The sequence below is a fragment of the Ursus maritimus genome, unplaced genomic scaffold, assembly GCF_017311325.1.
Source record: "Ursus maritimus isolate PB19 unplaced genomic scaffold, ASM1731132v1 scaffold_14, whole genome shotgun sequence".
Classification (NCBI taxonomy): domain Eukaryota; kingdom Metazoa; phylum Chordata; class Mammalia; order Carnivora; family Ursidae; genus Ursus; species Ursus maritimus.
Window position 1 is genome coordinate 69726644 of NW_024423786.1, and position 12871 is coordinate 69739514.

A 12871-nucleotide genomic window follows, 5' to 3' on the forward strand; every position below is an offset into this window, starting at 1 on the left:
CGTTTCCGAGAGTTGCCCACATGGTAGAATGTACCCGGGCTTCACACCTTTTAATTGCTGAGTAATATTCCATTGGACGTGGACAGATGGACCTCCTTTGTTCATGCACACACCAGCTGATGGACATGGGGGCTGTTTTCACCTTTTGGCTGTCATGAACAATGCTGCTAGGAACACTCATTCACAGGTTTTTGTGTGGAAGCGTGTTTTCAGTTCTCTCAAGTATACTCCCGGAGTGCGATTGCTGGGTCATATGGTCACTCCATATTTACCTTTTTTTTTTTTTAAAGATTTTATTTATTTATTTGACAGAGATAGAGACAGCCAGCGAGAGAGGGAACACAAGCAGGGGGAGTGGGAGAGGAAGAAGCAGGCTCATAGCGGAGGAGCCTGATGTGGGGCTCGATCCCATAACGCCAGGATCACGCCCTGAGCCGAAGGCAGACGCTTAACCGCTGTGCCACCCAGGCGCCCCAAATTGTTTTTCTTCTTACGTGTCATCCTCCCACCGTAACGAAAACTCCTCAAGACCCGAGCCCTTAGGTTAGGTGTCTTACTTAGGAACATATCCCCAGTGCTAGCAGAGTGATTTGCGAGTTCTGGATATTTCACATAAACGGGATCCTATAGTACATGGACTTTTGCTGCTGGCCCCCTTCATTTAGGAGAACATTTCCGAGAGTCGCCCACATGGTAGAATGTACCCGGGCTTCACACCTTTTAATTGCTGAGTAATATTCCATTGGACGTGGACAGATGGACCTCCTTTGTTCGTGCACACACCAGCTGATGGACATGGGGGCTGTTTTCACCTTTTGGCTGTTATGAACAATGCTGCTAGGAACACTCATTCAGGTTTTTGTGTGGAAGCGTGTTTTCAGTTCTCTCAAGTACACTCCCGGAGTGCGATTGCTGGGTCATATGGTCACTCCATATTTACCTTTTTTTTTTTTTAAAGATTTTATTTATTTATTCAACAGAGATAGAGACAGCCAGCGAGAGAGGGAACACAAGCAGGGGGAGCGGGAGAGGAAGAAGCAGGCTCCTAGCGGAGGAGCCTGATGTGGGGCTCGATCCCATCACGCCGGGATCACGCCCTGAGCCGAAGGCAGACGCTTAACCGCTGTGCCACCAGGCGCCCCCATATTTACCATTTTGAGGAAATGTTTTTTTCACAGCAGCTGCACCATCTTCCAATCCCACCAGCACTGAGAAGGGTTCCAAATGCTCTCTATCCTCGGTAATACGATTGTCCTTTTATTATTATTATTATTATTATTATTATTATTATTATTATTATAGCCATTCTAGTGCGTGTGAAGTGGTATCTCATTGCGGTTTTGATTTGCATTTCACTACGGACCAACGATGTTGTGGCAAATTTTCACGCATTCATTGGCCATTTGCACATCTTTTTGGAAAAATGCCTGTCCAAACTTATCACCCCAAGCCCATGTTTTTAAACCCTAAGTTAAATCACATCAGTCTCCCTTCGTTCCTCCGCCACTGGACCATCCCTTCCGTCCCCGCCACACTCACTGAATTCTAGCCATACCGATCTCCTTCAAAATGTCCCTCACATAAGCAACTCCTTGCCCATCTCAGGGCCTCTGCACCCTGGCTTCTTACTAATTAGTTCGTTCTTAACATTAAGCTCTGAAGTCACATGTCACCTCCTCGGAGAAACCTTTCCGCCCCACCTGACGTAGCCCCTTCTCCGTTTAGTCTCAGACACGTCGACTGTCTACGTCCTTCACCAAGCTTACTGCAAGCTAAAATTGTTTTTCTTCTTACGTGTCATCCTCCCCACCGTAACGAAAACTCCTCAAGACCCGAGACCTTAGGTTAGATGTCTTACTTAGGAACATATCCCCAGTGCTAGCAGAGCGCCAGGCACATATTAAGTGACACAAAATCTGTCTGGTGAGTGAATGAGTCCATCGCCTCCTATGCCAGGCTCCTCAACCATAGGCGTGCTGACAACACTGACTCCATCTTTGGCCCTCCGTCTTGTTCATGTCCGTCCAATGACCTCCCTTGGGGGTACCTGTTCCTGGCCCCTGGGAGATTAACGTGTGCCCTGACCGGAATGCGGGAAGGCTCGTTCTGATCTCCCCTAAAGTTGTTTAGATAACTAGTAGAGATAACATAGTTTCTTCCTCCTCTTCTGACATACAGATGGCACCATGAGATCTGTTAAGTGTTCGACCCTTTGACCTCACCATAGTGCCCTCCGTACATCCCCTTGCCCTATAAAACCTATGGCTTAAGATTGGATTTTGCAGAGAACAGCTGGGCAGTCTGGATCCTCGCCGGCCTGACCCCCCTGTCAGTGTTACCCGAATAAAACTGGGTAAACTATATGGAGTCCCCGCTCTCAAAGTACTTTTTCAGGGCGCCTGGGTGGCTAGTCAGTGAAGCGTCTGCCTTCGGCTCAGGTCAAGATCCTAGGGTCTTGGGATCAAGCCCCGCATCGGGCTCCCTGCTAAGCGGGGAGTCTGCTTCTCCCTCTGCCCCTCCTCCCACTGGTTCTCTCAATCTCTCTCAAATAAATAAATACAACCATTTAAAAGAAAAAGTACCTTCTCAGGTTGGAGGATGCTGTACTGTCCCCCCTTCCCCTTCTAACAATAGGTATTGAAAGTCATGCTTATTAAACACAGGTGTAAGCACATCTAAACTTATCTTTCTAAATGAGTGGTGTTAAGTCATCCCCCTAGGATGTCAAATACTTGTTTTGGCAAATACCGCTACCTCTTAATACATGTTTAAGAGCCATACGTAATATAACAACTATGGGGAAAAGATCTATAGGAAAGAAAACTCAAGCAAAAATATCAAAATGTAAGAAACTGGTGGTTTCAAATAATGAGATCATAAATGACTTTTTAACGTATGTCATAATTTCCCAAAATTAACCATAAGCTCTATTTTTTTAAAGCAAACATTTTTCTGTCTTCTCTTAGGGACTGACCTCTGAAGCCAATTACAGTCCCATCAGAAAGTACTCATTGCTTTAGACATCATGAGTTCCTTTTATTCAACATATATTAAAATCCGTCATATTCTAAGCACTAAGGAAATTCGGATAGGACTCATTTATTTGTTGGCATTCACTCCAAATCAGTTTTGGTTATTTTTACATCAAATGCCCCTTTCAAGGATAAGACAGGTTGACTGGGGGCATTTTATATGAAATACACTATGTTAGTTGATGTGGGGGAACATTTGCAAAAAAGATTGTATCTAAGTATCTATCACTAAGTATCTATCAAGTTTAAATACAAAGAACAGACTGCGGGTTGCCAGAGGAGCAGTGGGTGGGGTGTGGGTGAAACAGACAAAGGGGATTAAGAGTACAGCTATTGTGGGCACCTGCCTGGCTCAGACAGTTAGGCATCCCACGATTGGTTTCCGCTCAGGTCATGATCTCAGGGCTGTGAGATTGAGCCCCTGCACCAGGCTCCGCTCAGCAGGGAGTCTGCTTGGGGATTCTCTCCCTCTGTCCCTTCCCCCACTCATGTGCATGCACTCTCTCTCGCAAATAAATAAATAAATCTTTAAAAAAAAAAGTGTACACTTATCCTAATGAGCCTGAGTAATATATACAATCCTTGAATCATTACACAGCCCATCTGAAACTAACGTAACACCTATGTTAATTACACCTCAATAAAAATTATTTTTAAATGCACATGACTTTAATTCAGCTAGCCCACTATGGTACAGAAATACTTGCACACGTATGTGCACAGTCACTGTGGCCCGGGTATACAGGAAGACATGAGAACCGACTTAAATGTCTCGTGGAAATCGTTACCTACGTGATGGTATCTGGTTCACAATAGGACACTATTTGGTAGTGAAAAGAGAGTTCGATAGTGTTGTTACGGAAAGATAGCGAACACATATTATATTGCTAAGTAAAAAAGAGAAAGCAGTAGCATAACATAGATGACTACAGTCCTATTGTATCAGCAACAACTATGATGTGGATGTTTCTCCAGCAGGGGCCTGAGTCTGTACCATGAGCCAGGCAGCACTCTAGAGACTGAGGATAGAGCCACAACCGAGGCAATCCCTGACCTCAGGGAGCTGGCATTTGACAGAGGAAGGGACAAACACGGGCATGCAACTTCAGCTTAGCCAGGAAGGCGGCAGAATGCCTAGCCGGGGACACTGGCCTCCTCAGCTTCAGCAGGATGGCCTCTCTGAGAAGACGACACGCGAGGTGCTCAGAGTTGAAGGATTAAAAACAATCTGGCCGGGGCGCCTGCGTGGCTCAGTCGTTAAGCGTCTGCCTTCGGCTCAGGGCGTGATCCCGGCGTTGTGGGATCGAGCCCCACATCAGGCTCCTCCGCTATGAGCCTGCTTCTTCCTCTCCCACTCCCCCTGCTTGCGTTCCCTCTCTCGCTGGCTGTCTCTATCTCTGTCGAATGAGTAAATAAATAAAATCTTTAAAAACAACAACAACAACAACAATCTGGCCGCGCCAAGTGCTCGTGGAGAAACATTCCAAGAGGGTATGTCGGGAACAAAGGCCGTGAGATCAGAAACAAGCTTGGCGCGTCCACAGGACAGAAACAAAGCCACTGTGTCTGGAACAGGTGAAAAGAGGTCGGAGGGTGGCACGGCCTGGTCACAGACCACCTCACAAGCCTGGCTGAGTTCGCGTTTCATTTGAGGGCAAAAAGAAGCCGAGAGAGAGTTTTAAGAGGGGACCTGCATCAACAGAACTCTGGTTTGGAAATACCATTCTGGCTGCCGGTACCACAGGTAAGTCTGCAGACCTGTACACAACCTGTATGTAAATGCGTTTGAGAAGGTCTGGAAGCACGCGTCCCCAGTTGCTCACTAGGATAGGAAGAGCGGGGTTGAGGGAGATGTACACGGGGAGAGAGGGACAATTTTGTTCACGAATGTTCCCACTATTTGAGTGCTTTGTAAGAATATGCTCATGTATTACTGAATAAAGGGCAGTCGCCCCTGAAGATACTCCAGGGAAGCTCTTTGGGATGGGACGGGATGCCCAGGAAGGCACAGCCTCCCCCTCAGTGCTACGGGAGCCAGGACATAGCATGCCAGCGAGGCGGTCTTAGGACAGCGAGCAGGTAAGGTGTTTGCTCCGTGTTCCCCTCCTGCCAGGAACCCCTTTGCCTTCTCCACCAGGCAGATTGCTTTTCATTTCTCAGGACAACAGCTCCAGTGTCACTGCCTCCCCCGGGGAGTAGCTGCCTGTCTCCATCCGCACGTCTACCACGTCACTTTCAGAACTATGCTCTAGTCCTTTGTTTCCCAGCGAACTCCTCGGAGGCCAGAACCGTCTCTTATCTACCGCGGTACGGGCAGCATCTGGTACAGGGCCACACCCGTAGCAGGTGCCTGGCAAATATTCCTTCAGTACCATTTTAAATCTTGGCCTCGGTCTACTTTGGTACCAGACACAAAGCTATCCACTTAGTTACAGACTAGACCCCGGTCTCTGTCCACACGTGGGGCACTGACCTTGGGAATCTACCCCGTTAAGAGCCAAAATGGAGGTAACAGACCTGTGAGATGGTCTAGACTTGCATTTTCACAAGCGTTCACTGGGAAGCCGTGGGAAAGAGTGTCCCGGACTAGAACGCGTATGAAGAAAGGCTGCATCCTCTGTTACCCGGGTGATGAGTCACGATCCATATTAGCAAACCTGAAGCCCTTCGAAGGCCTATGGCAAAGAAACCTTCTTAATCCAATGTCCCCCACACCGTTTTGGCTGAAGACCGCTTTTGTTGTTGTTGCTCCATACGTACTAAATCTTGCAGAACGATAACTGCGGCTAACGGCTACTGAGTGTCTACGATGTGCCAGGCACTATAATGAGGCCTTTCTCATTCCCCTCGTTTTACAGTTGAAGGAAATGAGACCCAGAAAGCTTCATAACTTGCCCAACGTCCAAGATTCGATTCTAGAAAAGCCTGGGCTTGAGCCTGGGCAGTCTCACTCCAGTGAGGGCATAACCTTAACCACTATGCCGTCCAGCGCCCCAGAATACAGCTGGCTGAATGTGGTGCAGGAAACGCTGATCCAGACACAAGCAGAGTTTGGAAAAGCTGCGGTGCAAACACACATGTGCTTTGGCTCTCTAGGCTCTTCTGGCGGAGGCGAGAAAGTTATCCGACAGTATTCCACTATAAATCAGGCTCCAATCGTAACCAGCAAGAAATATACCACTGGGCATGACCTGACTCTGGGCTAAAAATAAATGATCAACCAAACTGGTTTACGATTCAACTCGAACTGAAAGCATCTCGTGTTCCTCTGATGCCTATTTATCAAGGCACTTTGAACACTGAAGGTTTTTGGAGGCATTTATACAGCACGATAAAGACCGAACCAGACCTTCTGTTTGACTGGTCTTTCCGGTTGGTAAATTCGAGCAAAACTATGACCAATGAAAGTATTTACAGGCCTAGAAATAAATCCTAACATTCATGGTCAGCTGATGTTTGCCAAGGAAGCCAAGACAATTCAATGAGGGGGAAGGGGAAGAGTCTTTTCAACAAATGGTACTGAGAAGTGGGTTTCCACACGCAAAAGGATGAGGTGGGACCCCTTCCTCACACCATATTCAAAAATTGACTCAAAATGGATCAAAGACCTGAATGTAAAAGCTAAAACTCTAAAACTCATAGAAGAAAACATAGGAGCAAGTCTTGTGACTGTAGATTAAGCAAACGACCCTTAGATATGACACCAAAACCACAGATGACCAAAGGAAAAAAACAGATAGGGGACCTGGGTGCCTCAGTTAGTTAAGGGTCTGCCTTCAGCTGAGGTCATGATCCCGGGGTCCTGGGATGGAGCCCCGTGTCAGGCTCCCTGCTCAGTGGGGAGTCTGCTTCTCCCTCTCCCTCTGCCTCTGCCCCTGCTTGTGCGCTCTCCCTTTCTCAAATAAATAAATAAAATCTTAAAAAAAAAAGAAAAGAAACAGATAAATTGAACTATACCCACATAAAAACTGTGAGTTTCAAAGGACACCACAAAGAGACTAAAATAAACCCACAGAATGAGGGAATATATTTGCAAATCATATATCTGGTAAGGGACTTACCATCTAAAATATAAAAAGAACTCTTTGCGTGCCCCGGTGGCTCAGTCTGTTAAGCGGCTGCCTTTGGCTCAGGTCATGATCCCAGGGTCCTGGGTCAAGTGCCACATTGAGCTCCTTGCTTGGTGGGGAGCCTGCTTCTCCCTCTGCCCCTCACCCACTCATTCTCTCTCTCTCCCTCTCTCAAATAAACAAAATCTTTTTAAAAAGATAAAATATATAAAGAATTCTTAAAAACTATCAATAAAGAGATAAATAACCCAATTGAAGAAAAAATAGCAAAAAAAGATAATTCTCCCAAAACCACAAACAAATGGCTAAAAACACACAAGAAGATGCTCAAATCATTAGCCACCGAGAAATGCAAATCAAAACCATGATGAGTTACCCCTTCACACCCACGAGGACGGCTAGAATAAGAAAGACCACAAGTGTTGGCAAGGCTGTGAAGTTGGAACCCTCATACATTGCTAAGGAGACCGTCAGATGGTACTGTCACTTTGGAAAACAGCTTGGCAGTCCCCAAAATGTTAAACATGGATTCACCACATGACCCAGGGATTCTGCTCCTAGGTATATACAACCTGTATATGAAAACATGCAACCACAAAAAAACCCGTCCGTGAGTGTTCGCCAGTATTATTCTCAATACCTGAGAAGCAGAAACAACCCAAGTGTCTATCAACTGATGAAGAGAGAAACAAAATGTCATTATCCATACACCGGAATATTGCTCAGCGATGAAAGGGAATGGAGTGCTGATTTGTGCCACCAGGGAGATGACCATGAACACACAAAGGCTGCATAAAAGAACCAATCACAAAGGACCACACAGTGCGCTCCGTGAAATGTACATGAAATACACAGGGACTGTCCAGCCCCCGCTAATCTACAGAGCCCTGAAGTAGACAGTGGCTGCCTAAGGCTGCAGGGAAAGGAGAGAGAAGGGGTAGGGACTGCTAATGGGTGTAGGGTTTCTTTTTGGGCTGATGACAGTGTTCCGAAATCGACTCCGGTCCTGAACGCACAACTCTGCGGACATACTAAAAACCACTGAATTGTACACTTTGTGAATTATATCTCAATACGCTGTTACTGTTTTTTAAGTCCTCAGGGAAGCCCATCATCTGTAACTGCTAGTGGATCTTAGTGAAAGGTTAAGGCGCTGGGGCTTCAGCTCCCGGAAGCAGTCACGTCACTAGAACAACACGGGAATCTCTCACGCACTCCTGCTGCTTCGTCGCCATGTCTCCTTGTTAGGTCGCCCGTTAGACCTCTGTGTACTCCTTCCTCTTGCTTTTCAGCTCTTATCCCAATCTGCAATTATCTCTGCTCGTGAGATTCTTTTGTGTGACGTCTCCTCTCTGGCTGGGCTGTGAGCTCCATGAGGGCAGGACCGTGTTTGTTCATCTCTGTATCACTGGTGTCTGGCAACGTCCAACAGTCCGTTCTCAGTTATTTGCTGAATACATGCACGCCCAGCGCCCAGTCAACCAGATCCAATTAGACTCAATATTTTCTCCTGTTACCAGATCAAAACACCTCACTAGCTGTCGAGCTGAGTCTGTTTCACTCAGGGCGTTACCAGGTTGAGTGCCAAAGAAAGAAGCATGGGCTTGTGCAGGGGTGAGGAGAGAGAAGCGAGGGAGGCAGAGGGAGAGTAGGGGAGGTGCTGGCGGGAGGAAGGCACAAATGCTCAGGCGGGAAGACAAACTTACTTTTCTAGGTTGGCCATCTGCTTCACAGCTTCCACAGCCCCTGGTAGAGGCTCCAGGTCAAGAAAGAAATTTTCTGATTCCCATATGCTAATGGCCTTCTCCTAAGAGGACGAGAGAGAGGTCGGTGACTTCAGGGTACTCAGCACATTGCCTCACCGCAGGGACGACGGTGCAGCTAGGAAGAGCAGTTGACAAGAGTGTGAGCCTTCCAAGTTCCTCCCCCCGCCACCCCGCACCACACACACACCCAGGGACATATCCTGGGGGACCGGGGGATCACACGGAACACGTACGTGTGTGTTCCAGCCCCTCTCCAGGGGGTCTGACTTCTGCAAGGATCCAGCAGAGATCAGCTAAGGGTCACGAGCTATGGATTCCGAAGCCTGCTCTGTTTGAGGCACGGCTAGAGCCATCTGGGACCAAAGGCAAGTCATCGTGAATCACGCACTTGCTTGATTCTAATGGCCAGAGGCATCGCAGAGGCTCTGGGGGAGGACCGGGTCTTGCCATGGCACTACAGTACTTCAATTCGAGAGCTGGAGGAACTCAGAGACTCTTCAGAGCACTGCTGTGCCATGTGGGGTCTGGGTGGCCAAGGCGGCAGGTAGAAGGCCAGTCGAGCAGAACTCCAGGTTCCCCATCCGTACCCGCTGGAATCTATGCTACGCATTGGCGTGTCATTAAGTACTTTGTTTAAAAAGTATTCTGCGGGGTGCCTGGGTGGCTCAGCCGTTAGGCGTCTGCCTTCGGCTCAGGGCGTGATCCCAGGGTCCTGGGATCAAGCTCCAGCATCGGGCTCCCTGCTCGGCTGGGAAGCCTGCTTCTTCCTCTCCCACTCCCCCTGCTTGTGTTCCCTCTCTTGCTGGCTGTCTCTCTCTCTCTGTGTCAAATAAATAAATAAATAAATAAATAAATAAAATCTTAAAAAACAAAAAAGTATCCTGCTGCTTTTCAAGTCTGAAAGCCAAACATCCAGGCCCTCATTGTTCCTATGAGAAAATCCAGGCTCTGAGGGTGGAAGGGATTTACTCAATACGACACAGCAAAACAGGGGCATTGCTGAGAGCTGAGCACCATCTCCCAACTCCGAGGCTACAAGGTTCGACCTTATGTCACTGGACTGAAATCAAGTTTGCAGAATGCCACACTTTCCCAGGCTCAGGACAAGGGGAGGGGAGACGGACGCCGACCTCCGAGAATCAGGAACCTAATTCCCACATGTACAGCAGGAGGTGTCTCTGCCAGGTCAGACGCCACACAGTCCGGGACAAGTGCCACCACCGTGTCACACTTAGAGGCAGAGTGCCCTGAGATCACGCTAGCATTGTTCTCGTGAACCACATGGGCTGAAGCAAATGAGTACAGATTGCTAAAATATGGTCTCTCTTGTTTGGCCCTCACCTCCCACGAGGGGCAAGAATCGCTATCCCCAGTTTACTGATAAGGAAACAGGCTTAGAGGATTGTTTTCAAGGCTACTTATGGGTGATGCTGTCAGAACTTGACTCAGGGCTTCTGACTCACACAGAGGCAGCATGGACTGGTGGAAAGCATACTTGATGGAGGAGTAAGAGGTCCTGGCCTTGGCTGCGTGACCTTGGACTCACCATCTTAGCTCAGGAATCAGCATCCCAACATCCCCTCCCTCCCTCCATCACTAACTTGGCTCTGAAACCCTGGGCCAGGGACTTCCTCTCTCTGGGCTGAGTTCTTCAACTGTCCTGACAGTGTAGGATTCTAAGTCAGTTAAAATGAGCTTTGCCTTCCACCTCTGCCCTGATTACCTCTCTGAGCCCTGTGGAGATCAAAGGGGATACCAATAGAGTGGTATTTTGTAAAGCAGAAATGCCTACATAATTAAGGTGGGTTGGTTCATTGGTTGTTTTTAACTGTGGATGCTGGGCCAGCTCAGCCAAGGGGAGACTCAGGGATGTCCTGCGGTGAGCTATGCTGGGGACACAGGGCATGTGTTCATCTGTTAAAATCCTGTTTCCTGCAATGTTCCCAGAAGCAGAACTCAGCAGGTCACGCCCAGAACACTGCCTCTTTACTGTCCCGGGACCTCCGTTCCTTTGCCTCGTCCTTAGAAAATGGTCAAATCATCTCCTTAGAGCTGGAATCTGCACATCCGTACAAAGGACTGCAAAAGCCACTGTCCTTTTCAGAGTTGGGGGTGGGCTTCATTTGCTCACCCCAATACACTCCTGCGAGGAAGTAAGGGGCCCAGACTGCCAATACTGTGCACTGTCTGCAAGTGAACACCCACATAGAGCAGAAGAGTCTGTTACTGAGGCCCCAAAAATCACTAGGGTATTCTCTCCAGCTTGAAGTTGGTAATCAGGTATTAGAGCTGGGAGAAGTGAGCACACAGAACTCTGGGAAAGTCACGTCTGAAGTGCACGGTATTAATGAAGAGACGTGGTGCTTGGTTTTCTTTTTAACACCTGCCTCTCAACAAGCCAATTATTGTCAAGTTACCTTTTTTAAGTCAAAAGAAATGTCACTTGTTAGAGTAGGACGGAGAAGAGGATTTTGGGGTGGGGAAAGCTGAATGTGCTTGGGAGGCAGACAGACTTGGGTTGGAATCCTAGCCGAGCGCCTTACTAACTATAGGACTTGGGACAAGTTTCCTCATCTGCACAACGAAGACAATAACATCTACCTCACATGGGAGACAATGCAGTCAACCTGGGGATACAAAATAGGCTCTAATGTCATCATCATCAGAGTTCTGGTGGTGACCTTGGGTGACCAATCAAGGAATGCCAGAAAACAGCCAGCCTCTTTAAGTTCGTGCAAGGCAAAATCCCGTTCCTTCCCCGAAATAGTTTAAATTCACAAACTAAGCCATCTGTCTATAAACATGCCTGGATATTTCCCCTCCATCCATCCTGGACTCAGAAGGCAAAGCACAGCGGGAGTCAGGGGGATGCGGTGGGCTCACGTNCAGCAGGGCCGCCAAAGCAGGGGGAGAAACCAAAGAGTTGAGCCCACCCCATCTTGACCACTGACTCTTCGTGTGACGTCCACAAAGTCACTCAACTCCTCAAATACCACTGGGAGTTATGATTCATGGAAAAGGACGAAAAACGGTAAGGACACGCATCAAATTCGTGAGGATGAGGAAATGGGCATTTGACTGTGGCAGGGGTCAAGGGGACTTGACTTGTAACGTTTATTTCATTTAAACAATTTAAAGACTTGCGGCCAAATGCACCAAAAATTAAAAAGTCAGCTAAAGATAGAGTTCGTATTTTACGCTCCATATTCTCCTGACTTCTGAGACGCCCTCGGTGACATCCAACAGTTCTGTGCGCGCCGGGCTGCGCGCGCGGCGCCCTGGGTCCTCCCCAGGTCCCCCTGTTTTACGAGAGGACCACCCCGAGGCTCGGGGAGGTGACCCACCCAAGGTCACGCGGGCTCCCGGCCCAGCGCTGGGAAGGAGGGCCGCAGTCCCGCCGGGCTCGGGTGGGCTCGGGGTCCCGGAGCGGGAACGGCGGCCCGGCGGCGGCGACGAGCGGGGCCGGGGCGGGGGATGCTCACGCTCAGGCCGGGCTGCAGGAGGCCGTACTGCTCGGACAACCAGAAGCCGCGCCGGTCCTCCAGCGCGATGAAGGGCTGGTCGGGGAAGCGCGCGCGGAACTTCCTGAGGAAGCCGCCCTCGAAGTCGGCCAGCACGCCGTCCATGTCCACCAGCACCCGCAGGGCGCGGCCGTCCGCCCGGCCCGCTCGCCAGCCTGGTCCCCAGCGCCGCCCCGCCGGGAACGCCGCGCCGCGGGGCCGCCGCGCACACCAGCCGCCCAGCCGGATCATGGCCCCTGGCGGTCGCTCGCCGCGGGAGCCGGGGCCTGGGCCACGCCACCCCGCCGGGCCGGGCCCGGAGACATGACAGCCGGGCGGGGCGGGGGCGGAGAAGAAACCCCTGCTGTCCCGGGCGCCCGAGGGGCGCGGGGCGCTGGGCGCTCGGGGCGCGAGCGCGCAGGCTCTGGCCCCAGAGCGAGGCTGCGGCACGCGCCCCGGCGGAGGCGGGGCTCGGGGGGCGTGGCTTTGGGGACAGTCCACAG

At 49.6% G+C, this 12871-nt stretch overlaps 1 protein-coding gene across 1 annotated transcript in view; it reads right to left on the minus strand.

The window, feature by feature from the left end:
- NT5M (5',3'-nucleotidase, mitochondrial) overlaps positions 1 to 12620 on the minus strand; it is a 57780-nt gene extending 45160 nt beyond the window's left edge. The window contains exons 1-2 of the mRNA XM_040630166.1: positions 12351 to 12620; positions 8809 to 8909 (exon numbers count right to left, since the gene is read on the minus strand). Coding sequence (XP_040486100.1) covers positions 8809 to 8909; positions 12351 to 12620 — 371 coding nt within the window. The remainder of the gene's footprint in view (positions 1 to 8808; positions 8910 to 12350) is intronic.
- Positions 12621 to 12871: the final 251 nt, after the last annotated feature.